This window comes from Struthio camelus, chromosome 1, assembly GCF_040807025.1.
Source record: "Struthio camelus isolate bStrCam1 chromosome 1, bStrCam1.hap1, whole genome shotgun sequence".
Taxonomy (NCBI): Eukaryota; Metazoa; Chordata; class Aves; order Struthioniformes; family Struthionidae; genus Struthio; species Struthio camelus.
This window is the reverse complement of record NC_090942.1, coordinates 73,535,155-73,559,184: the sequence shown is the minus strand read 5'-3', so window position 1 is coordinate 73,559,184 and position 24,030 is coordinate 73,535,155. Positions and strand designations below refer to the sequence as shown.

Sequence of the window (24,030 nt, the reverse complement as noted above, 5' to 3'; positions counted from 1 at the left end):
CAAGCCTTAGCACAAGTTCTCAGTTTCCATCTGTGTTGCTCTCCAAGCTGTCATGAACACATTGCTGTATATTACAGCTTTTGCACTGTATAGCCATAATGCTTCCAGCCAATACTGCTGCTCTGAGTTATGTGTAGAAGCATTAAAGGATAGTTTATTTAAAAAAAAATTGTTGAAATTGATTGATATATTTTGCTTGGAGAAAGGGGATGTTTGTTCTGCCTCACACGCTGTAGGCCTAGGTACTCGCCCTAAGTGTTGCTGGCAGTTTTTCCCTTGTAACATACGCTTGCATCAGTGGCTGGAGTACAATCACACAACACACACATTTCTGCTCTGGAAGCAAACAGCTTAAAATTCGTGCCTCTTCAAAGCTTTGCACATGCTCGTGTACAACTTAGGACTTGATCCTGTAAACACTTCACTCACCAGACAGAACCCCCATTGAAATTGGCTTACATCCTACACCGAGATGGACTGGGCCCTTGACATTTACTTGCATTTTATCACTTTCCTGCTTTCTGTGTATTCAGGTGTTACTAATTTCTAACTCAGCTGGTGCCTACACTTAATGTTAAGACAGTGATCACAGAAACTTCTGAGAAATAGGGTAAAAGCAGGTTTACAAGCCAGTTGTAACAAAGTCAGTAAATCCCATGGACCCCATAAAAGCTACTACTGTCTCTGAACTCCAATACTTTGAAATCAAAATACACTTTTTTATTCTATGATGTCCAAAGTGTTTGTAAAGAAGGTCACTTAGCTTACCAGTAACCATAGCTCTTTGAGACACTGCAGTCAGCACAGATCACACCACTAATGTCTGTACCTTTTGTGTGGGAAGCTCAGAATCTCTTGAAAACCTTGGTCCATCATGTGGCAAACATACGTCCCATCCTCTCCTCCTCCCACGAGAGGGGCATGAAGGGTGCAATACACATGACTCTTCCAGAATTTCATCTATTGGACTTCACAGTACCTGAAAGTCCAAAAGCAGTGACAGAGAAGGTTCTAGGTTCTGCAGCAGATATAGCTCAAACTATCACAATTTATCGTAAGATAACCCTATTCCTCAATCGGTGAGAGTCAGCATAGATCCTACTGTAAGTCACTGGTGAACAGGGAATCCTGCATTAGTTGAATGGAGATGGGATTCCTGATACTCCAGATTTATCAGCTGATCTAGAAGAAGTGCAAATTGCTTCACAACACACAGCTGCTTTGCTTACCAGCCTATATGTCTGATGTTATCAGTCCTTTGCAGCAGCATGCCACAAATGCCATCCGAGTCTGATGGAGCAAGTTTTAAGTCACCAAGAACATCAAGTTCCTAAAATATTTGGCCAGCATCCAATGATGGAAGACAATATCAGGGGCTGCACATCGGAACTGCTGATTAAGCATACTTCAGCTGAGTTAAACAAAAGATCAAAACTTCTTCATATAAGTATTAAGAACTTCAGTAGTGAATTGGCTTTCCAGTTTGTGCACCAAATGTCCCGGATGACATTATGGTCACAAAAGTTGACTCCTTTTTTCGGACACTGTCAGTGTTCAGGTACCCATTCAGTGCCACAGGGACCATCAGGTTGCTCTAGTGCTATGTCATTAATGAGACACTTCAGAGAAGAATAATCAAACTGAATCTGAGCTGTACTACTTACTTATCCCAAGGTCCAATAAGCAGATGATAAGGTTAGAAAAGTCCAAACTGTTACAGTCACATCTGATAGCACTAAGCTGGATAATGGCTGTAATAAGCTGGGAATCGTTTCTTCCTATTTTTGATATTTTGAATATTCCCTCACACAATAGGATAAACACTGATTTATTGTAGATTCCTGAGGATGTTTCTGAACCATGGGTTCAGGAGAGCATTTCCTAACTCTCAGGTCCGTGCAAATTTACAAGTCTTACTGACTCTGGGGGAGTTCAAGATCCAAGCATGCATTATTTCCGCTCCCTGCTGCTCCTCACCTCCTAGTTTCTTTTTGGAAGGATATCTGGGTGAATGAATAGAGAAAGAGCCAAAACAGATAATGAGAGATGTGTATTCTTCACAATTTGGACCCAACCTGAGATACAAACAGGCTGAGAATACAAAGTAGATAAATTGAGGCTTATTTAGTTCCCCAGTGTGAAACGCTGCCAGCTGCCTGCTATCTAGATACAGACAGACATATGTTGTAATAATTTTGCTCTACAATAAGTCTCAACTGTTTCGGTACAAATGTATGTGTATTTCCTGCAAGTGCAGAGTTAAAAAAAAACAATCCTAAGGATATGTGACACAATAATGAGGCTGCTGCCCTACCTACATATTTTCAATTGGTCATACATATACATACATACATACAGCATATATGCACGCACGCACACACACACACACACACACAAGCTCCTCCTGTGGAACCTCTTCCTCCAAGATGAAGCAAAAGAGCCAGTTTTGAGGATGTTTTCTCTAAAAAGAGAAGGGAAAGGAACTGGACTCCTTCAGAAGAGGGAATTTCATTGCTCCTAGACATGTCATATTGAGCCTTACACAATTTCTGGGTGCAGGTTAGTAACTGATCAAATTGATAGCTTCTCAGGGATGCTTCCTTCCTGAAACAGAAGGGATGTTCCTGTGACTAAGGTAACGACAGGATGAATAGAGTTTAAATTGGGTAGGTTTACATCCACTCTACCAGCCACTGGTACATGCAATATTTGTCCCTCTAGTTTTTGGAGCACCTAGAGTTTAGAAAAAGAAGAGTACTTCATAAAAAGCCTGATAATGAAACAAACGGTAGCAGATCAGACACTCTCCAAATTCAGTTTTGTTGCCAAGAGTACTAGGCACAAACTCAGTACAGTCATAGATCCTCCTCACTTGAACAGAAGCACAAGGAGACGAGGCACACGTGTGACTTCAAAGGACGTCACTATTCAAGACTACAATACCCCTTCAGAAGGGCCTTATGCACGCCTACCAGGAGAGCCACACTGACTTGTATTTGAAGAATTGTTTTTCTTGAAAAACAATTTTTGTGCATCTCAAGAATGAAATTATTGGCATGTCCTGTCAGAATGAAACAGAGGTACCATTGTCATAGAGCTACTTTAAAGAAATCCTAGACTGAAAGAAAAACAGCTCGAGTCACAGTTGGATCAAAAGCAACTGAGGCTCTTGGGCTTGCATCCATTAGCTGGAGGTGAATTGAAATAAACTCCCCATTCCACAAAGCTTTGGCAGTCTCCTGGGAACTGCACTCACCTCCACAGCTATAAATAAACAAATAAATAAAAGCAGCAAGCCCAGACCTCCCACACCATCTTATTTGACATAAGAGTCCACACTTGGGTGGTCCAATTTGTAAACTAGCCTCTCTTACGACAGTGGAAAACTCATGCTTGTGAAAACTCAATATAGTTCCCAAAAAGATAGGAAAAAGAAACAGAATATAAGCAAGTTAAGTGACTGGGAAGGAGGGAGAAGGGGGGGGGGGGGGGGGAAAGAGGCATTTAAAATTTAACTTGCTTTGGGCTCCCCACACCCCAGAGCATTTTGATTATTTTGTCTTTTGTTGTTGCTGTTGTTAGTTTGTTTGTTTGTTTTAAATGACCAAGCCTAGAATAATATTGGCAGGGACGGTATCTTGTCGCCTGCTTCAGAGCCTCACTGAATCCAGATTTGCTAAGTGTCAAACACCTGGCATTTTCTTTCCAGAAAAATGCCTTTTGCTGAGGGGAAGTGCCAAAACCTGTACTAATTTCTTTCTTTTACTTTATCCTCAGGCTGCAGTTAAGACTTTTACATTTCTCAGGCGTGGTTACTTGAATAAGGACTTGCAATTTCACCCTAGAATATAATCTATACCTCCAAGTCAAAGCTTCCCCAAGTCACATACAGAATAAACGTTCTTACTTCAAGAGCTTGCCTAATAATCCTTATTAGAAACCAGACCTCAGACTGTTCCCAAAGCCTAGAACAGAACAAAAGAGTCCTAATACCCAGTTCCCTACTGCAGTCTCACTTGTAATTGGGAATCCATTAAAGGAGAAGGGGAGAAAAAAAGAACAAACCAAAAACACTCTTTCTTTTTTTTTTTGTAATAGCAAGACCAGTAACATCCTCCTTCTAGTTCTAATTACAAAGCTTAACTGGAACAGGTTTAACATTGTAAGGCTATAGGCTCAAACCCCACATACAAAGTATATAGGAAAAAATAGATTTAACGTTCAGAGTTTGACTTTGCAAATATAAATGGGATTTACCGTAATTGCCCTCATGGTTACACACAATTTGTCTATCATACGAACGCTCCTGTGGGTCTTGAACCCATGAGACTGCTAATGAGTTACACATTCTTTCCCCGTACTGCCAGTTTGAAGACCACCTATCTATTGATCATTAAAGGTTGTTTTCATCTAATTAATCTTATAATGTACTGGAGAGAGAATCCTGATGGGTCTTGCTTCCACTTCACCTACCACACGTGCACGACCTTGCTTTCCAGTGATTATGCATTCCTCTGAAGATCCATGTATTCACCAGACACTGGCTCATCCAAAGACCCTGTTTCAGATCAGGTCTGAGGCACGTATGAGAAAGCTTGTCCTGCTGCTCTCCTCTAAACATACCTAAAATACCTGGTTACAAGTAAATCAACTGCAATTAACAAAGTTAGACCACTCAATAGCTTACATAAAAAGTCAATGAAGCTGCATAGAATTTGGTTGCTGGGGCTTCTGACGACATGGTTTTTACTAGCAAGATCAGGACTTTCCCTGCAAGCTCTCTGGGTTGGGATTCATTTGCCCTCAGATCATGAAAACATATTTTTGGTACTTAACCAATCAAAACATGCACTTTCTATCCAGGGCCATCTCCTTAAACTTAAGAGCATTAATCCTACTCCTCCTCACAAAACAAGGACTTCACACTTTCACACTGAATATAGAGAAATTAGGGAAAACATGGGCTCCAACCAATAAGCCATATATCTAGGAGGAGGGAGAGCAGTCTGACACACAGTTCCCTCTTGTAGCTCTAACAAATACAGCTAAGCAGACATAAGAAAGAAAGAAAACCCAAGTAAATAAGGTTCTCATTTAAGAGCCTTTACTGAGAATTAGGCAGCTGTTGACCATTTCAAAAAACACCACATTACCCTGTTACCCTTGAATTAATTTTATTGTACCTACAAAAAGACATGTCCTAACAGCCAGCAGTTCTAAGGATGTTTACATGAAAATATAATCTTAAAAAACAAAACCCCCAAGCCCCTTAATAAATAACAGAGGAATATGAAAGAAAAATCAAACATACATGGATTTGTTTTTCTTTTGCAGCACTGCTGTCTCTTCTGTAGCACATACTTTTAATTTTATGAGAAATTTTAAATTTCTCATTGATTTTTCTAAAAATTTATCAAGACATACATCGTACACTGTTATAAACCAAAATGCTGAAGAAAAACCGATAAATAGAATATAGACATTCTGTATGCAGGATATAAAGATGTATAGTATTACATATGTATATGTAGACTATATACACAATACGTAGAATATTCTGCTCTCTTCTCCAGTGACAATCCTCTTTTGCAAAATGAAGCTCAGGAGACCCACAGACAGCTTTACATGTTAGCAGGTTTAATGATTTCTGGCTTTGTTTTGGAAATCCCAGTAGTATACTAAAACATACCTGATTGAATTATTAATATAATCTTTACCAGGTAATGATGGAACCCATGTACCTGAAAACAGACACTCTCCTCAGTTTAGTTCATCACTTGAAGGACATTGGAGCAAAATCTAACTACAGCAAGCCCCAGTGAAACAGTTATATGAAAGTTTTACCTGCTTCATATAATATCCTGTACACAGACTTTTACAATTTGTCTACAACAAGATGACCAGTTATAGAGCCTGATTTGTTTCATAAAGTAAACTGCACAAAATGAGAACAAGCTGCATGAAGAGTACATATACTTGATTACTGTGATTGCGTGCTCACAACCAGCCTACTCATTCTGCAGCAACTTCCTTTCTTCAAGAGACAAGCAGTTCAAAGGGGACAAATGTATTTGTTGAATATTCATTCTTTCAAATGTGCAGACAGGGCAAGAAACCTAATTTGAAGGAGAGAGCACACGGAAGTCAAGAGCAGGTCAAATTAAGTTGTCTGATGATATTCTGTAAAGAATTTCCATTAAGGATATGCAGTCTAACAGACTATGCAGAACTCAATAGGTCTCAGCTTCCTTACAACCTCCCATTTCTCCTTAGCTTGCCTTGCATAACAGAGGCTAGCTCTTTCGCTACAGAAATGCAGGCTGTGAGTCCAGCTAAGCCAGCGAAAGAAGTTACTGTCAGTGCCGATGGGCAACGACAGCATTGCTGTCACTATGCCAGCACTCGAATCGTGTGGATTCACGATGAATACAACTACCCTATCTGGCACGTACGCAAGATAAGCAGAGGAACTTGTTACTAATTAGGCTCAGCTAAGCACCAAAGTCTTGAGTTTAGTGAAGAGTGAAGATGTATTTTGAATTTGAAGACTTTGAAGATTTATTTTGGATAACAAATCTTGAAAGGAAAAATAAAAGTTTCCCAACTGAACTTAAGTTTCCTTGAGGAATAGGAAGCAGGTTCGAGGATACCAATTATTGAAGTCTTTAAAGCAAAAACACTTTGTGGATATATCCAAAATAAATAAATTCAAAGTCTGACAAAAAGTACCAAAGACACTAAACCGCAGGTAATGCTTTGGGTCTCAGGAGTCATTCTTAGTACCATTTACCTATCAGAACAAGAGTCAGAACACAGCAGCAGTGCAAAGTGCTACAGCACAGCAACCTGACTGATTTGGATGCTAAAAAGAATTCACACAGTAACAGAAAATGGAATTTGGGCCTTCTGCTCCACAACCTTTGGGCCCTAAGAATTGTATCACCTTTTTAAGAACATACACATGAAAAAGCTATACGATCTGCTTGCATATATGCTTCTAGTATAATCAAGGACAGGACATTCAATATCCTTCAATGGAGATGCTCACATTTATCACTGAAGTAATGGCGTTTATAAGCATATTTTCTGTAGTAGCTGTTTTGCAACCTGGCTTCAAATCCTAGTTGACCTTGTGGTTTGGTCTTATACCACAGGTAGATGCAACTTCCAATGCCTCATATTTTATTACTAGATTATAATCAACCGCATTCTGCTGATCATCACTAAATGCACCCTTTTTCATGAGTTAGAACCTGCTGTCTTTCTTTTACAAACACACACACACTTCAGAAAAAGACTAGTTAATCCATCACTATCTCAGGACTGGAAAACAAAGCCGGCACAGAAGAAAATTTACAATTTTTTCCTTTCATATAGTCACCTCAAAGGCAGCTGCCCAATAAAATAGTTATTAACACAGTGAAACTTCATTAATTTAGAAATACTAGTACAGCTAACTCAAGCATCAGTCCTAGACACGCTGTACCCTCTGCTGCTAAAACAGGACTTTCCGATAACTTGTGTTTACTGAAATATTCACTTAATGCACCAGCCCCTGCATTTCTCATGGAACCTTGCTAATAATAGTGAACAGGTCCAGAAGACTGGAGTCATTTGGAGTCATTTATCTAACAGTTTTAAAACAGATCAGGAATGTAGCAAAAAGGCTGCTGATGCCAGAAACCAAAAGTTCACACAAAGGTAACTCTGAGTCCCCTGATCAGGGTCGGGGGGAGAAACATTGATAGGAGTATAGACTACCATTTTAATATGGTTCTGGGCATTTTCCCCCCCTCAGTAATGACAGAGAGACTCCTTTAAAATTGCTAAAACCACACACAGTTACTTTCAGACTCTAGCCCTTTTCTGGTTCGTCCTGTCTCCCTTAGCTGTAAAAGCATTTTTAAAAGACTTATACCATCTGGACTCACAAGCACCATACATTAAAGGGTTTAGTACATTTGAACTGTAAGCTGTCTTTAGACTGAGAAAACCAAGAGCTTCTCTGTACAAGGAAAGTTTTTACCAGCACAATACACCAACACAAGTTAAACTCATAAAACAACGTAAGCATAAAGTCACCCCCTTGACTTCTCAGTCTGGCTTGATGTCCTTTCTGACTTGTATTTAACTGAAGAAAACACCCTAATACCACTGTAGAAGAGTGACTACAAGAAATTCGCATCTTATGCCAGTATAAGCCACTGGGCAAACTTCCTCTTTCAGATCCACGTGTGCAGGTAGAAAAGCTCCATCTTTCCTCCTTGCCAGAAGCTACCAGTCCAGCAACTTATCACATACGCATTCAGATAACTACACTTCAGTTTTCTTCAGGTAACGTCAATTACGTCAACCTGAACAGTTAAGACAGTTAATCTCATGAAACACAGAAGATGCATTTTATACCCCTGTCCTTGAATAACACAGCAGTTTCCCTGGCCACTCCTCGGTAAAACCGGTTTGAAAGAGTAAACAAAAATTGCCCCCTTCTTTTCACAATGCTTAGAATTGTTTTGCTTGCATCAAAGCCTTTTAGAAAATTAGGAAAAACCTATGCACACTAATCAATAAAACAGAAATAGAAAGTTATTAGCTGTAGGCCTCATCTTGCCAGCTGAACAACATCACAGTGTTGGGTCCCAATGTATTTCTGAGACCACTTCTCTGAACCCAATTTTGCATCAATAAAGAAATTTGTCACAGAAAAATCCACTATATCACATCACTGCTGTATTTCAATACTTCTCAATGTGGCTGCTTTTTGGTATCAGTTAAAAAGTAGTGACCTTTTCTGATTTTCTTTTATAGTGCATGGATGTGTGCTGGAATGCAACACAGGAAAAGTAACTTTGGATGCTTGGAGACACCTTCATTTTTACATCATGGATGTAAAAATGAAGGTGTCTCCAAGCATCCAAAGTTGCATTAACCAGCAAAATTAATGTTTCAAGCAGTGAAGGGCAGAAAGATTATAAAGGGCATATTTACTCACTCTTCCCTTCCTTCCTTTTTATTCTGTGATTTTGATCTCAGGACCAAATCTCGAGGCTTTCACTCAGTCCTCATTTGGAGAGAAATCCCACCAACTCAGGCTGCGGCTTTTGCTTGACAACTGGAATAAGGTCATCAGAGCTTGTCCTGCATAAATCTGAGCTATAAGATGGCATACCTTCTGCCTCTACAGCTGCTTAGTTCAGCTATAGGTGAACTCAACTAAGATAAGGTCATCTCCCTTTACTGCCCACCTTTTGTATCATACAGCTCTTACTAAGGCAGGCACACACACACACACACAACTACACAACCCTTTGTCACATTTGAGTCACCTTTCTTACAAGGAGGTAAAACTACCTTACAAACATGCCATGCTTGGGTGAGATGTCCCTGTGATTGTCAAAAAGGAAAGGGCAAGCAACCATTGCCAGCAAGTTCACTATCAAGCAGAAACAGAACCCAGAGCTTCTGAATCCAAGTCCCTTGCAGTCATCAATGTCTTGGGAGGCTGCAGCACAGCTGAGCTAAAGGGGTTCTACTGAAACATGGAGGACTGCAGAGGTGAAACACTTGGAAGAGTTTGGAGTAACAATGTTGTCAGTTATGACACCCTTTCCTTGAAAAACAGCACAGCTGCTCTGTGATAAGACAGCGAAAGAAGCCCCGAATTGAAGCCAACTGATCTTCAAAGGGGGAAAGAGGAAAAAAGGATAAGCAAAAAAGCAAGGAGGTGTTGGCTTTTGACTTTTAGAATATCCAGTTACTTAAACACATATCATCTTTAAGATTAAGAACTAAAATTTGTCCCTTATCATATGAGAAACTGTGACAAAGTGCAGATGGCAGGTTATATAGTTGCCTACTTTATAAACTGTAATTATGGTGGACACAAATGGATTACCTCATCCATCTGGAATAGAAGTGGAATTATCACTTGGCAATTTTGTTCTATATGGGACTGCAAAATATCTTGCCCATCTCTACTCTTAGGCATTGCAGGGGTTTAACACAAAGCGATATAAAAGAATGCAGAGCCCAGATTATCTTTTATTTACACAAGTGATAAATTAACCACTGCAAAGATAACCATTGCAAAGATTGCCCAAGCAATAATATCTCCTCACTGACCTCATGCTTAGGCAGTGCTTGGAAAAAAAGCCTCTTCAGAAAAAGTCATCCATAATTGAAAACAAATGGTGACACTGCACAGAAAAGATACACCAAAAACGAATTTGTAGCTTCAAGACAGAGGTTTCCTAGGTCCCATGAAAGCTTGAACCTCTCAATAGGCCAGCAGTATCTACTGACAATGCAAAACTATACCCACCACCATTTGCCAGATTACAAAAAATAACTTGAATAATTGATTCTAACCAGAAGATGATCTGAGTTCTTCTATAACTTGTGATGTGTGCCTTGCTAACACACAATGACTGAAAAATACTACCTAGGTCATTAGAAAGCAACTTACTTTGTACAAATAGATTTTACATGGCCAAGAAGGCAGGGGAAAAAACAGCTTTCATCAACAGGGTAAAATTTCACAAAGAATCCAAATCCTATTTTCAATCATGATTCATTTACCACTGTCCCATCATTTTTTTTTCCTAGCTTTATTCAGTTAATCATCCATTGCCTTCCACACTATGGTGGAACAAGTACAGAAATGCTATACTTCTGCTTTAGCAATATTTTGCATCCATTTTGGATGCCTACTGAGTTGAAAAGCAGCACTGAATTTGGCTGAAATTCTAACACAGCTGAGAGGTTTGCCAAAAAGAACGTGAACTCAAGTCTACCAGCCATAAAAGAAAGAACTAAATATGTAGAACCAAAGGGGAAAAAAAAATGGACAAGAACCATCATTTTACCACCTTCTCCTTGCAAAGCCTTGCCATAGCAAGTGAGATTTAAGGCGACGTCAAGAGGTCACCTTCTCATCAGACTTATTTGCCGTTAACCTACCCATATATTTTTAGTCTTTACAGTTGTGAAAAAAAAAAAACTAGAAAGTATGACCTGAGTGTACATTATTTACTGATCTCTACCTGAAACTGCAAACATCCTGAGACTATTAGCACAAATATGGCATATCAGAAACTTTCTAGGAAGAAAAGAAAAAAACATGGCTCCGTTTAAAAAAAAAAAAAAATCAGAACCCCCAGAAAGCTACAGAGAGGGTGATGAAAGCTGGTCATTTTCCAGACAACTGCTAGAGGAAGGAAGAGGGCTGTAACCAAACAACACTTGGTATGAGGTACAGCTCAGGTTCTGCAATTCCTCACTGCTACTGATTCGTGGTCTAGTTGGGGAACACAGCCCAGCCACTGCTATTTTTTCCCCTACAACATCAGGTTATGTAGGATCACCTCTGAGATGTCAACTTAGATGTTCGACCCTTCTTACTGGGAATGAAACTGTTGCATTATCTTTCATTTACTAGAGGATAATGGTTATGTGAATACGTAGTTACTGTGAAACAGTAGATACTGTACAATAATATTTTGGTGCACCAAAAACTCAAATCAGATACCTCACATCATTGAAGAAATACAGTTGAAAGCAAACCAGTTGTAACCCACTTCTTTGAAAAAAGCATTTTGTTCAGAGAAGTCCTATGAATACTAACGTGGCAGAAGATTTCTTGCGTCTTCTTATTGCCATCTCTTCAATATTTCTACTGGACAATTCTGAGGGCAACTGCAGCTCTGGGTTGGAAAAGGAGCCGCCAAGTCACTGCACTATGCCATCTTCCTGCACTACGACAGACCACTAAATGAAGGGAGAGGTCTGGGAAAAGGGGAAGATTTCAGTATATACAAAGTTATAGGACAACTCCATTCTAATTTAACAAATGATTCTCCTTCATGTAATCTGAACAAGGAAATAATGGAAAAGAGAAGCTTCAGCATGGGAAACAGTACCAAGCAACAAGTCTTAGGGTTTTTTTGTTTTTTTTTTTTTTTTGTTTTTTATCTCCACAAACTATAATCCTGCCTGGTATGTGGTTACTCATTTTACAGATAAAAATCTGTAGTTTTTCCTCTGAAAAGAGGATTCAGATACAGAAGAAATGCCATGATTCTGATTTGTCTTGCATTTACCATCACTGTTACCCAATATCCTGAGGCTAATTCCAATGTGAAGCTTTGCAAGTAACAGAGGATTTCACAAAGAATTTTTTTTCCCAGATCCAAGCTGAAAATAACAAATTTTCACTTGGAGGTAGGAAGGGAAGTACTGATCTGATTGGCTAAAAAATATGTTTGGTATGCAACATACTGAAATAATAAATAGAGAATTTATAAATATTCTTTTTGTCATGTCCTTTTAGGAAAATTATCACAGGTCAAAGGGCAGTCTTAGGCATCACTGGGAAAGAAAAAGTAATTAGCAAAAGAGTGATCAAGTACCATCATTAGTCAATTTTAAAGAACTTGGTAATGCTCCGTTTTTGGAATACTTAGGTAATAAAATTAAACATTCCTTTAAAGTATTTTCACTATATTAGTCAATTACATCACAGAGAAAGATAGAATGCAGTTTCTATTCTCATTTGCAATATCCAAGATATAAATTGACCAGAAAGAAAAAGTTAGGAGGTAGAATGTAATTCCATCCTGTATCAAAAGACAATACATTACATTCAAGGAAACTGGTTCAGAAAAACAAGCAAGCACCCTAATAGCTCTACTAAGTGATATACTATATTTATGCATCATCGAAGCATAGTACACTGCTGCCACCTTTTGGTTATAGAAGGCTATGAAATGTTTTTTAAAACTTTTACCAAAAATTCACAAAGGTAAACACATTCTGTAACATGTGTGGTCCTAGGATCTGGAGGGACAGTGGGGTGGAACATAAAAATTATTTGTATTTTATAAAAACTTTACAGTGTGTGGTTGCATTTCTTGATAACTACTAATTTCTCAGCTTAAAATATCTTCATAAAACCATGAATTGAGTCTCCCTATCACTGAAATCAGCTACTACTGGAATGAAAATAGTCGTTGCTAAATTACAAAATACATTTCCAGAATGAAATTAACAGAGGAAAGGACAAGGAAACAAGCGACAAACAAAGGAAAAAAAATAAGGAAAAAAAACAAAACAAAACAGCAGGAGAAGACTTCAAGGGTATAAACGCACAAGAAAATATATCAGAAACTAAATGGACAGTTTGCACAGTTGGTAGTGGATTGCTCAAATGAAGCATTAGCAGAGTTGAAGCTTTTGGTTTGTACTTTTGCCCACAATAATTTACTTCTGAACAACAAAAGGAACTATGCAGTCTCTTTTAAGGCAGAGGCCTCTTCACACCCCGAAACCAGCTTTTTGAAATTTTTTACAGCAGGTATCTAACTTTTACCCTCATCTACTTATTTTAAAGGCTATCACTGACTAGCCAATGAGAACCAAAACATGCGTAAAACAAAACAAAACAAAAAACCCCACCAACTTCAATCTTAGTCCTTCTAGGAGCATACTAATTACACTATATGGTGAATGACCAGATCATCACTGCTCTTCCAGAAATATTTAATGAAATTACATGGACAGGGTTGCTCTCTAAGACAATCATACACTGCAGTCTCATATTGTTAGCATAAATTATGGCAGAAGCTAACAGTAGGTATGGATTATAAACTGGAAAGGAAGCTTGTATATCTACAAAAGGACAGAAAGTAAAATTCTAGCTTTTGTTTCCTCCACATACGGCAGAACCATGTTTTGGAACCAAAGTTTAGATAGAAATATTTCCAAAAGACCTCACTTGAGAGAGGGCAAAAATTTGAACATTTGCAATATGCTCCGATTTCTTACTGATGCATATGCATTATTTCAAATAAATCTGTCAATGTTTACTTCCTCTACTGCCACCATACATTTGACCTATGCAACCTACATTATCAGTTAAGAGTCTCTGCATGAAATGTGCAAGCAAGCAAATCCAGACCGTTTTATCCACGAGTGAAATATTTCCAGACTCTTAGGTCTGACACTACTACAGACTCACCTTTCAAATCAACAGCTGGTCTTCAACAGCTGTAGAGGGAATAGCTACAATGAAGCTAACAGATGAGCACAAGACTATTAAAAATCTTTATACCTCTTATCCTCCTTTTTATCATGCTATAAAATCCAATCAAATATTATTGGTATCAGACAACAAGTGTATCTGGTCAGTGATAACATGGAAGTATACAAAACTACACAGCAAAGAACGAGTAGAAGGCAATGGTGCATGATGTCTCTGAATGCTGAGAGTGTGTAATACTTTAAATATGTAATTACACATTAACTTGCTCATTGTCAGCAGAATGTCTCTTGACATCTTTTTATGTTCCTCCCCCTCCCCACTTGTTTCAAAAGAAAGAATCCAGCTGCAGGCAACTGCTAATTAAATACTTTGGCTTTCAGCTACAGTTGCTATATGCACACATCTGCTGTACAATAAACAGGGTTTTAAGTGTAAACTGACGTATTTTCCATGTTCTAGGAGAGAATATTTATGACATGAAGAAAGAAAAAGTAAGTAGTGTCCAAGGCTGCCTCATATTCACTAAAAGTAAAAGCTGCAAAGCGTTGTTTAAAATGAAGCAGTCTAAGATGCCTCTATTTCTTAAGGGCAATCTTTAATTCTACATTGCAATATTTTGACCCAAAACAACATATTGACTGATTTTTTTTTGGCCTTCAAATTACGTACATCGAAACATAAAACATATCTAGCCACTTACATTTCAGCACCCGTGTTGAACATTGTGGCTTAAATGAATTATAAGCAACATCCTGCCCCACTTCCCAATTTCACAATCTGAGTTTCAGACAGTGGACTTGAACTGAGGCAAGGCAAGACAAACATCCGTAATAAAATCCTTCTAAAGTTAATAAGGCACTAGGCACACTCAGTAAATTGCCTGTAAAAATTTCACTGAGCTATGTGAGCTTAGACATAATATGGATGGAACAAGACTCACAAAAGACCTGGTTGAGCAATGGCATTGAGGCAAATGAAATCAAAGTTTGCTCAATAACATTAAATATCTAGCACTATTGCTGAATTAGTTTTTGACTACATAGTCATTGTGTGTTACTAGTATTCAAACACTTCAGGAATCCCTTTTGGAACTCCGTTCTAGATCACAAGTTATCCGAAAGTGGTTAAGTTTATAAAGCCCCTGGTTAGACTAGTGTAACTTCCTGGATATTAAGTTGCATCATTTTCATTAGATCATTACAGCTGAAATAACGCACTGCACAAAAATGTTGCATCAATAAAAATACAGTATGGTGTCACCAAACATCCTGAGTATTTCACTGATCTGAAAGCTGACTGATCCAAAATGACTATCATCTGAGAAGATTTTCAGGAAATTTTGTCCCTTTTCCTGGATATCGCTGAAAGCTGTTCTCACAAGCCAACATCAGAGAAGGAAGAACGTTTTCATTCAGATTCACACATCTCCCTAAAAACAGTAAACGCTCCTCTCAAATATGAATATTTCAGCTCAGCTTGCTGGACCGAACCATAAACTCCCAAGTCAAAAGAAAATCACTGACTGTACGTTTTCTTGCTTCACTTTGTTCGTCATAAGGGCTACTGACTCTCTGCCTTAAATTAAAGGAGGCTATTCCTCTTCACAGTAAATATATGATGGGATCTTTTACAACGACATCCACTGAGACAACAAACACAGGCAAAACACTAAGATGAAAGGATATTAAACTCTACAGAATTTTTGAATGGCATCCAGTACACCGTACTGCTTCTGTAAGCAAGTCAGCCTAACAGTACGCTGACCAGCAAGTGATTACCTCTCATCTGGGATTAAGTAAAGGGATTTATCATATTACTTATTGTTCATTATCCTATTACCAATAAAAGGATTTACACTAGAATGAAAAAGGCCTTTTTTAGAATCAGTAGAAACAAATCTAGCATAAATCACAGCAAACTTTGCCAACAACTGCAAGCGTTTGTGCCCTCCTCCCCCTTTTTAACATACCTATCATAACAAGTTCACCTGTGATAAATTTGAACTTTGACTGAGGAAGCAAAATGAGTTTAGGAGCAGTAAGTTCTTGAAAACATCACAGATGAAGCGATTGGAAAACTATAGCTGTTTTTTCTTGGTGAATTAACTTTCAATTACAGATACTGGACTGACATACCTGACACCATGGAATAGAGAAGTCTTGTCCATAACGCTCAGCATCAATCCCGAAAGTCATGCTCTCTCACATGCATCTTAAAATGCAAAGAGCTTTCTTAAGAACTTGTAAAAATCCTGTGCCCGGGCAGTGAAAAGTAGCACTGGCTGTAACAGAATGATATTTTTCTTGTCCCCTTAGTTTAAAATACTGGAAAACAGTACACAGAATTATGCAGAATCGCAGAGCAGAAATCTAGATCATGGTTCCATCCAGCCTAGAACCAAGCCCAGTATTCCTAAGTCTCATCACTCATCAACAGACATCAAATTCTGAAGTAGTGTCTCACTCCTCCCCTCTTGCATCAAAGATGGTCTGCATCAAAGGTAACATCCGCTATTGGTCTCAGTTACTCTCTTGGCTCCAATAGTACTGCTCAGCACAATGATATTACACTTTCCAACCCTGCTGTCACCCTTGCAGATTATGGTAAAATGCTATATATTGGAATTGGGTATGGTATTTTAAAATCCTTTAACAAATTACAGCTAAGAGTACCTTAAGATGAGGTTACCAGACAAGTTTTCAAAAATAAGGGCAGGCAAGAATTACAGGTACACTCGGAACTTTACTTCAGTCTCCTCTGTACTGGCTACAATACAGTGTAAATGTATGAGCATGGAAAATACTGCAGGCCAGGCAGCTTTGTGTAGAAAAAAGACTGGACAGAAAATATAATGTTTTGTAATCCTTGAAATGTAACCAATTGGCTTAAGAGGTAAACAGAGATATATTTTCTTAATTTAAAGAAAAATGAAAAGCAGTCATTTCTTAGATTACATAGGAAGTTTGATGAAATTAGGTCAGAGCCCAAAGTAATACATACTCTGTAGATTATTGTGGTAGTATAAAAACTAGGACAGCTGGACACAGAGTCTGGGGAGAATTTTTCACTGCAAGGACAGTTGGTGTATACAAGCAGGAAAGCAGATTGTCAGTGTTGCCACTTCTAGCCAAACAGCCCAAGATATAGGATGCAACACTGGTTTACACTCATCATCACAGTTTCCCACCCAGAAAGACAAAAATCCATGGCCCCTGTTTCCTGGGAGCCAAGCTCTGTTTTAAACACAAAAAATAAGCCTCTTTTTCCCCTCCAGGAGATAATCTGAGAGTTGCCAGCGTAACTAAATCCATTCATTATCTCTATTTTGTCAACTACGTTCAAGGAAACGTAACAGAATAAATGGTGAAAAGTATCCTAATCCTCAGGGATTATGGGGTTTATTGTTGGTAAGATTTTAGTTCATGATCTGTTAGAAAAATGCTATAATGAAAATTACAATAATAAAATGCTCCAGCACTGTAAGCATTCTTCTCATTAGCATACTTTGGGAGATTCAGCTCTAGCATTTATACTTAGGAACACTGACTAGTCATTAATACAGCTGTAGTCTTCTAATGATTATGGTATAACTATTCTTTCTGTTAGCCTTACTTCAGCTCATTCTGTGTGCTTGCAAGCAAACAGAATGTTTTAGAAAAAAGGGTTATTGAAAATACAAAAATAAGTGGACATTCTTGATTTTTAAACAACTTTTTCCCATCATATTGCTCAAACAAAAACAAACAACACAGGTTTTTTCCAAATACGTACTTCAGAAATTTTCATTATAAAATGTAACATAATTCACCAAAGTGCACTTTTTGCTTACAATGAGTAAATATCAGGATAATTAAAAGACCTAAGGATATCCTTACCTAAGAAAATCTGTGTGATACTAAGACCATCTTCTGTTGCTGGAATATTTTGTTTAATATATTTTGTGGTAGGGATCAAACTGTTTGATTTCACTTTCAAAGCTGTGTGCATATAGAAGCCATTCACAGAATATTTATTTAACTTATAGAAAATGGCTGAGAGAAACCATCATTCAGTTATCTTCTTTTTTAAAAGCAGACTTCCCTGATGAGATTTTTTTTCCTGTCCTACTTGTCATACATTAAAGTGAGAAAAAAAATACTTATGATTAGGTTCATAGGCAAACATAAAATGCCCAGGCAAGAAAACATTAGGGGAGGATACCGCATCAACTTCAGCCTGAAGTATTAAAATTGGCTTTCTACAATAACAGAGTCGCATTTTGCGCTGAAGAAATGTAAGGAATAAAAATCAGCCACTTGCATTTCTTTTCCCATTGCTGCAAACTTGAACATAGGTCCTCAAATCCAGACTGCAAGTCAAAAAACCATAGGGACAAATTCAGAAAGTGTAAATGTGTTATACACAGAAGTTCGCAAAGCTTCTACCCCCAACATAAAAGTGTTAACTCTCATCATCTATTTCCTGCATGCCTCCTGATTCAATCATGAGCAGTGCTGCCTTACAAATCATCCTTTTATTACCAGTGGAAAGCAAGTTCATCTAAGCAGCACATCACAGTCTACAAGTTCAAGCATAGAAGTTCAGATCAGCTTACCAAGCTCAGTTCCAGCCAGCGGAATTCAAGTACATTGTATGCCAAAACAAACGTCAACTAAAACCCTAGGCCCAACTTACTGCCCCAGCTGGTCAGTGTTCAGTTCAAACAACTGCAGCCGTCATCACTATGAACAACTTGCTATAATAATCTAAACTGTCTCGCTAGGAGTATGGGCTGGGATAAAAACCCTACGTAGTTCTGAATCACGAAGTGCAGAATAATTCTGGTCAGGCGGGACCTCAGAAGGGCTTCTACTCCAACCTCCTGCTCAGTGCAACATGAACAAAACTGAATTTTGACCAGCTTGCTCAAGGCTTTGCCTGCGGCTTGAAAACCTCCAAAGACAGAGATGTCACCACCTCTTGAAGTAATGTTTCAATGTTTGAGTGTCCTCATCGTAAAAAAAAAAAAAAAAAAAAAAAAAAACCACTCCCATTTCAGTTTATGACCACTGACCCTCATGCTCTGTGACCCTAAAGAAATTTTCAAGAAGGTGGAGCCAGGCTCTTAGGTACTGAAAGGCAGCTGCTAGGTTCCCCCAAAGCCTTTTCTTCTGCAGGATGAACTTGTCCAGTTGCCTCAGCCTCTTCTCATTGACCACAAACTCCAGGCCCCTGACCACCTTGGTGGCCTTCTGCTGAATTCACTTAAGTTTAGAAGCATCTTCCTTGTACTGGGGGCTCCAAAAGCAGATGTTATATTGTGGATGTGGTCTAATGATTGCCCAGCAAAGGGAAACTATCTCTTCTCTCAATCTACAGCCTAGGATACTGTATCAGGCTTCGTGGCTGCCATAGTGCTCTGCTGATTCACGTTTAGCTTGCTTCCATTGGAATCCTCAGGTACCTCTCAGTAGAACTGGTAACCTGTCACTCAGTCATCTCACTCAACCTATAATGTTGCAAGGGCTTATTCAACCCCCTCCTGAAAAGACCTCTAGAAGAGAGGCAGAAGGAACAAATTGGATTGGCAACTAATTCCTTGATGTGTTTTGGCAGAACTGGCTTCTCTTTTGGCCTTCATTTTGTTTCCACAACTTTTCCCTCTTAGTCCTCCCCATTTTGTTAAGAATATTTCAGTAGTTCAGCAAGTATTTAAACTGAGCTTACCAAAATTGATAACATCGTTCAAATTTAAGTTGCTTCAGGACCTTCTCTTTATCCCACACTTCTTCCAATTCCCCCTTCCCCCACGACACGGCCTAGAAACTAACACAGATTAAGATAGCAGAGAACCAACAGAATGAAGCAAAGATGTCCCAAATCTCTGCAAGCACAGCTCAGATCAGTCGAAGCTGTACATCACTCAGACACCTTATAGATTGTAAAAGATAAGAACAAGATGCTTTTGATCCTAAGGAAGGAAGCCCTGAAACGCATGATGAAACTAAGAAAATCTCTACCCAAATCAGAATATAGTTTATGCCCCCTTGAATTTACTAATTAAAAGAGATATAGAAAATACCAGATACCTTTATTATGGTAATTTTCACTTTGAAAAGCTTTTATAAATAAATTTCATTATTCTCTATAACACTACAATATTTAATTTAAAATTCAAATGCCATCAAGTATGTTTATTAAAACATTTACAATAAAATATAGCTTAAAAATTTATAATCTTAAACAATAATGCCTTAAGACCAAGTGACACAGTGTCATGCTCAATGAGCACAGGAAAATAAAAATCTTAAATTAAATGATAATTTTGCCATGATTTAATTTCAACAGTACAATCGGCCATTTTCTTTCGCTTACCTTCTGCTATATGTATTAAAGAAAACACATGAATGTATGAATTCGTAAACTAGTTATTAAACTAGCTTGGAAACAGACTGCAGTAAAGAGTAAAATAACTATAGGTTTATCCTGATCACTTTCTACAAAGAAAACAAACACTGCAACTGGGAGGGAATCCATTCTGTGGGTATTTGGAGAACATACTTCAAAACAATTTATTGAGAAATACAGAGAGAAACCTCTCTGTTATACCCAGAAAGAAGCTGGGACTACTCAAAACTTGGAAAAGCAAAAATTTCACAACACTTTTCAAGAATAACAGCAAGTAATAAGGAAAAATTTTTTCAGAAGAAAGCGACAAACTCCTTGGCATTCTAGGCCAATTCCACATGTCTGGTATTCTATCAAAACTGGAATTCACCACAAAAAAAGCACAGCATACCTTTAGTGATAAATGACTGCCATCTGAAACAAAACTATCAAGTAATTACCTAATTTCTAGAATATAAACAACTTTTAAAGCATACATGGTTTTATTAATTCATTTGGATAACTTTCTTCAAGTTAAAAAAAAAAAAAAGGTAAAACAGTCACTTACCTTTTGACTGCTAGGGAAAATTTAATTTAATCCTAACATATCAATGTGTTCCCATATGCTCTGATTTTAAATTGATTTTTTCCTTCGAAGACAGAGGTTGTATTATGAGGACTTCAGGTCATTTTTTTCAAACCCAAGGAAAAAAGGTCACAGGTTACATGAACAATACATGACCTGAATCCATGGACTGCCAATTATGTAAAGATACGCATTTCACTATATTCAGAGGAAATAAAGAGATAGTGACATTTTTATATTTACTTCTGAAATTTTCATTGAAAACTTACAATTTTGAAGCTAATACGAGGTTGTTTGCTTTGTTTTATTAGAAAAAATACTCAGGCAAGGTCTACAATCATCTGTCAATTATAAATGACTTACAAGAAACTCAGGAAGCAATAAAATTAAAAAAATACAAATACAAACTATATCTGAAACACTTCTATTTGGCAATTTTATAACAAATTCAAAAAAGAAAGATTGCGGATTACTTTATAGGTACAGAAAAAGCAGTAGGTGAAGTGCTCAAGCAAAAAAAACAAAACAAAACAAAAAAAACTGCATTTTTTTCAAAAATAAAGTCACATCACTACATATTTTATGAATAATACCCTTATTAAACAACCATTCCAGAACATCTTATATTAGTGGTGCTTCATTCCCCACTTCATTTTGTTTGATAAGATTTTTTTCATGTATATAAGTAACATTTTAACCCACTGGAGTTAAGCAAGGCTCTCGTGTCAGTACCAATGCAGAACGCATTTGTATTATATTAGGATATGCTCACTTCTGCAACCAAAGGGTTACTTCTAAGTTTTATTCTATTTAATAAAAATTTAGTGTAAAAACTGCTGGTTATTAGATTCACTGTAGTAAATTCCTCCCCAATAAGGAGGACTAATTCTGCAGTTTGACTGCATATATCCATACAAATTTTACATATTAGTTCCTTCCAAGATCAAGGAAAAAACTAATTTCATGTTCACTATTAGAAAGGAGCGCCATGAATTAATTATGGGTACTATTCATCCCCCTAAGATTTCTGGGAAGGATGTTCAATGCATTTTTGTTCTTATAACAGATATTAACAGTAGTATATAGTCCCTTAGGTATGTAAAAGAAGGGGTTTTTTTATTGTTAAGGAAGGTGCTTTTTTAAACAATTCTTCTGGCAGCACTAGTGAATTACAATATCCTTCAATATTATTTCTACCATAATATATACATTTTAACTTTCATGCCTCTAGAAAAACATCTACAGTACATTTCATGATATAAAAATATATTACAAATCTGCTGAAATATTTACAAGCAATGTCCTATTCTCTATATGCAACATTTTTGTCTCCATACAAAGACTAACAGGTTAGACACATCTCTATTTGTCAGTTAAAAAAATCCATGGCTTCTTGCTTATTAAGCAAGAATATGATTTTACTTTCCTTTTCAAAGCCAACTTTGGTGCATAAAGGATTGAATTTCTAGATTTTTTTTTTAAAAATACCATTTTCTTTACATCTCGAAAACATTAGGCCAAATAAAAAAAAGTATACTTTACAAGTGAATGGGGATCCTAAAGGGTCAAAAAAGTAAAATAAAACACCAATAACACTAATTGCTTAAGTAGAGGTTTTTCAAAAACCGTTCATTGATATAGATCACATAAAAGTAGATCTCATTAACATACTATACTACTCCTGAAAAAGGGGTCAGACATACTGCAACACTCTTAACATCTTTAAACCGTACTACATGTATTCATAGTTGATTGGAAAAGACAAGCATTCCATCAACATTTGTTTAAATATTATAATTCAACATATTTTAGAGATTTGCAAAAGACACGAGGTTACAAATGACAAATGATTACTATCCACCATAGTGAAAAGGGTAACAAGATAATCCCTTGGCAGCTGTTTTACTGTTTGGCATGTGTTAATAGAGAAGAAACCCAATAGCTTGTTAACAGTTCTTGTGGGAATTGTGAGTAAATGGTGATGGTTACTTTTTCTTTTCATCAAATATAAACTACTGTATTCACTAAAGAAAAAAGCAGCTTAAAGAAGCAAGCATGCAAAGCCTTTTAGTTGTTCCACTAAGTTGCCAGAAGAGTGTTTGCTCAGTCTCCCACTGTACCATTCCATGAAAATGTGGATATACAGCAATATATTAATATATTCCACGGAAGCATCAACTTCATTCACAGAATGTTTACACTAAGCATAAATATTTATCTAAGAAAAAAAAAAAAAAAAGGATGGGATTGGACTAATGTGCAACTTTATTTCTAAATCCATTGTCAGTGACTAAGACTGCAGATGTCCCCACTTGCTTGGTTTTTACCTCTTCAACCTCTTCTGGGGCATTGTTCTGTAAAAGAAGATAGCACAGTTTTACATAAAGATCCTGAAAGAAAAGTCTGAGACAGCTAAAGTGTATTACGAAATCATGACATTACACAATATACTTTCATTTAATTTGATTAAACGTTAAAGCCACTTCAGGTGATCCCAAATTAGCATATATTACAGACAATAATTCATTATTTCAAACTGCCTATTGGAGTCATCATTTTATCGTAACATCAACAGTTGTGTCTGAATTCTCTTAGTCACTTTTTCCTTATGCAAAGTTTTGGTCTTCACCTTTATTCCTTTGATCTCACCTACAGCTGACCCTAAAGCTCTTTTTAATCACATACTGATCTATACTGCTAAAAATGTGAAATAGCAAATTATGTGAAGGCACTTTAATTTTATTTTGAGTGGAAGAAAGGGTGGCTCATTTTTTCCCCCTAAGGATTTCATCTCCAAAATCATTACAGTTTTATTTTAAAAGGTTATTTTATCATTTTCTAATGAAACCAATCTATGCAGTTCCGCAAAGGTAATCAATATAAAGGCAATTAGTACCTAAATTGGGTTATAAAACAGCCACTGTGTTTAAACCGTTTTAAAAATACACAATCCATTTTCCTTGTGACATTTTCACGAATTACTGTTCCCATCAATAATTAATATTAAAGTAAGTATTTTAAATACTTACATTCACAAAGA

The 24,030-nt window shown here is 37.3% G+C and overlaps 1 protein-coding gene across 2 annotated transcripts in view; it reads right to left on the bottom strand.

The window, feature by feature from the left end:
- Positions 1–21,275: 21,275 nt before the first annotated feature.
- The window catches only part of AEBP2 (AE binding protein 2), a 50,803-nt gene continuing 48,048 nt past the window's right edge, over positions 21,276–24,030 (bottom strand). For both annotated transcript variants that reach the window (XM_068948581.1, XM_068948587.1), the window contains one exon: positions 21,276–23,344. Coding sequence is in view for 1 of the 2 variants with exons in the window: in XM_068948587.1 (XP_068804688.1) it covers positions 23,314–23,344 (31 nt within the window). In the remaining variant the exon portion in view is untranslated. The remainder of the gene's footprint in view (positions 23,345–24,030) is intronic.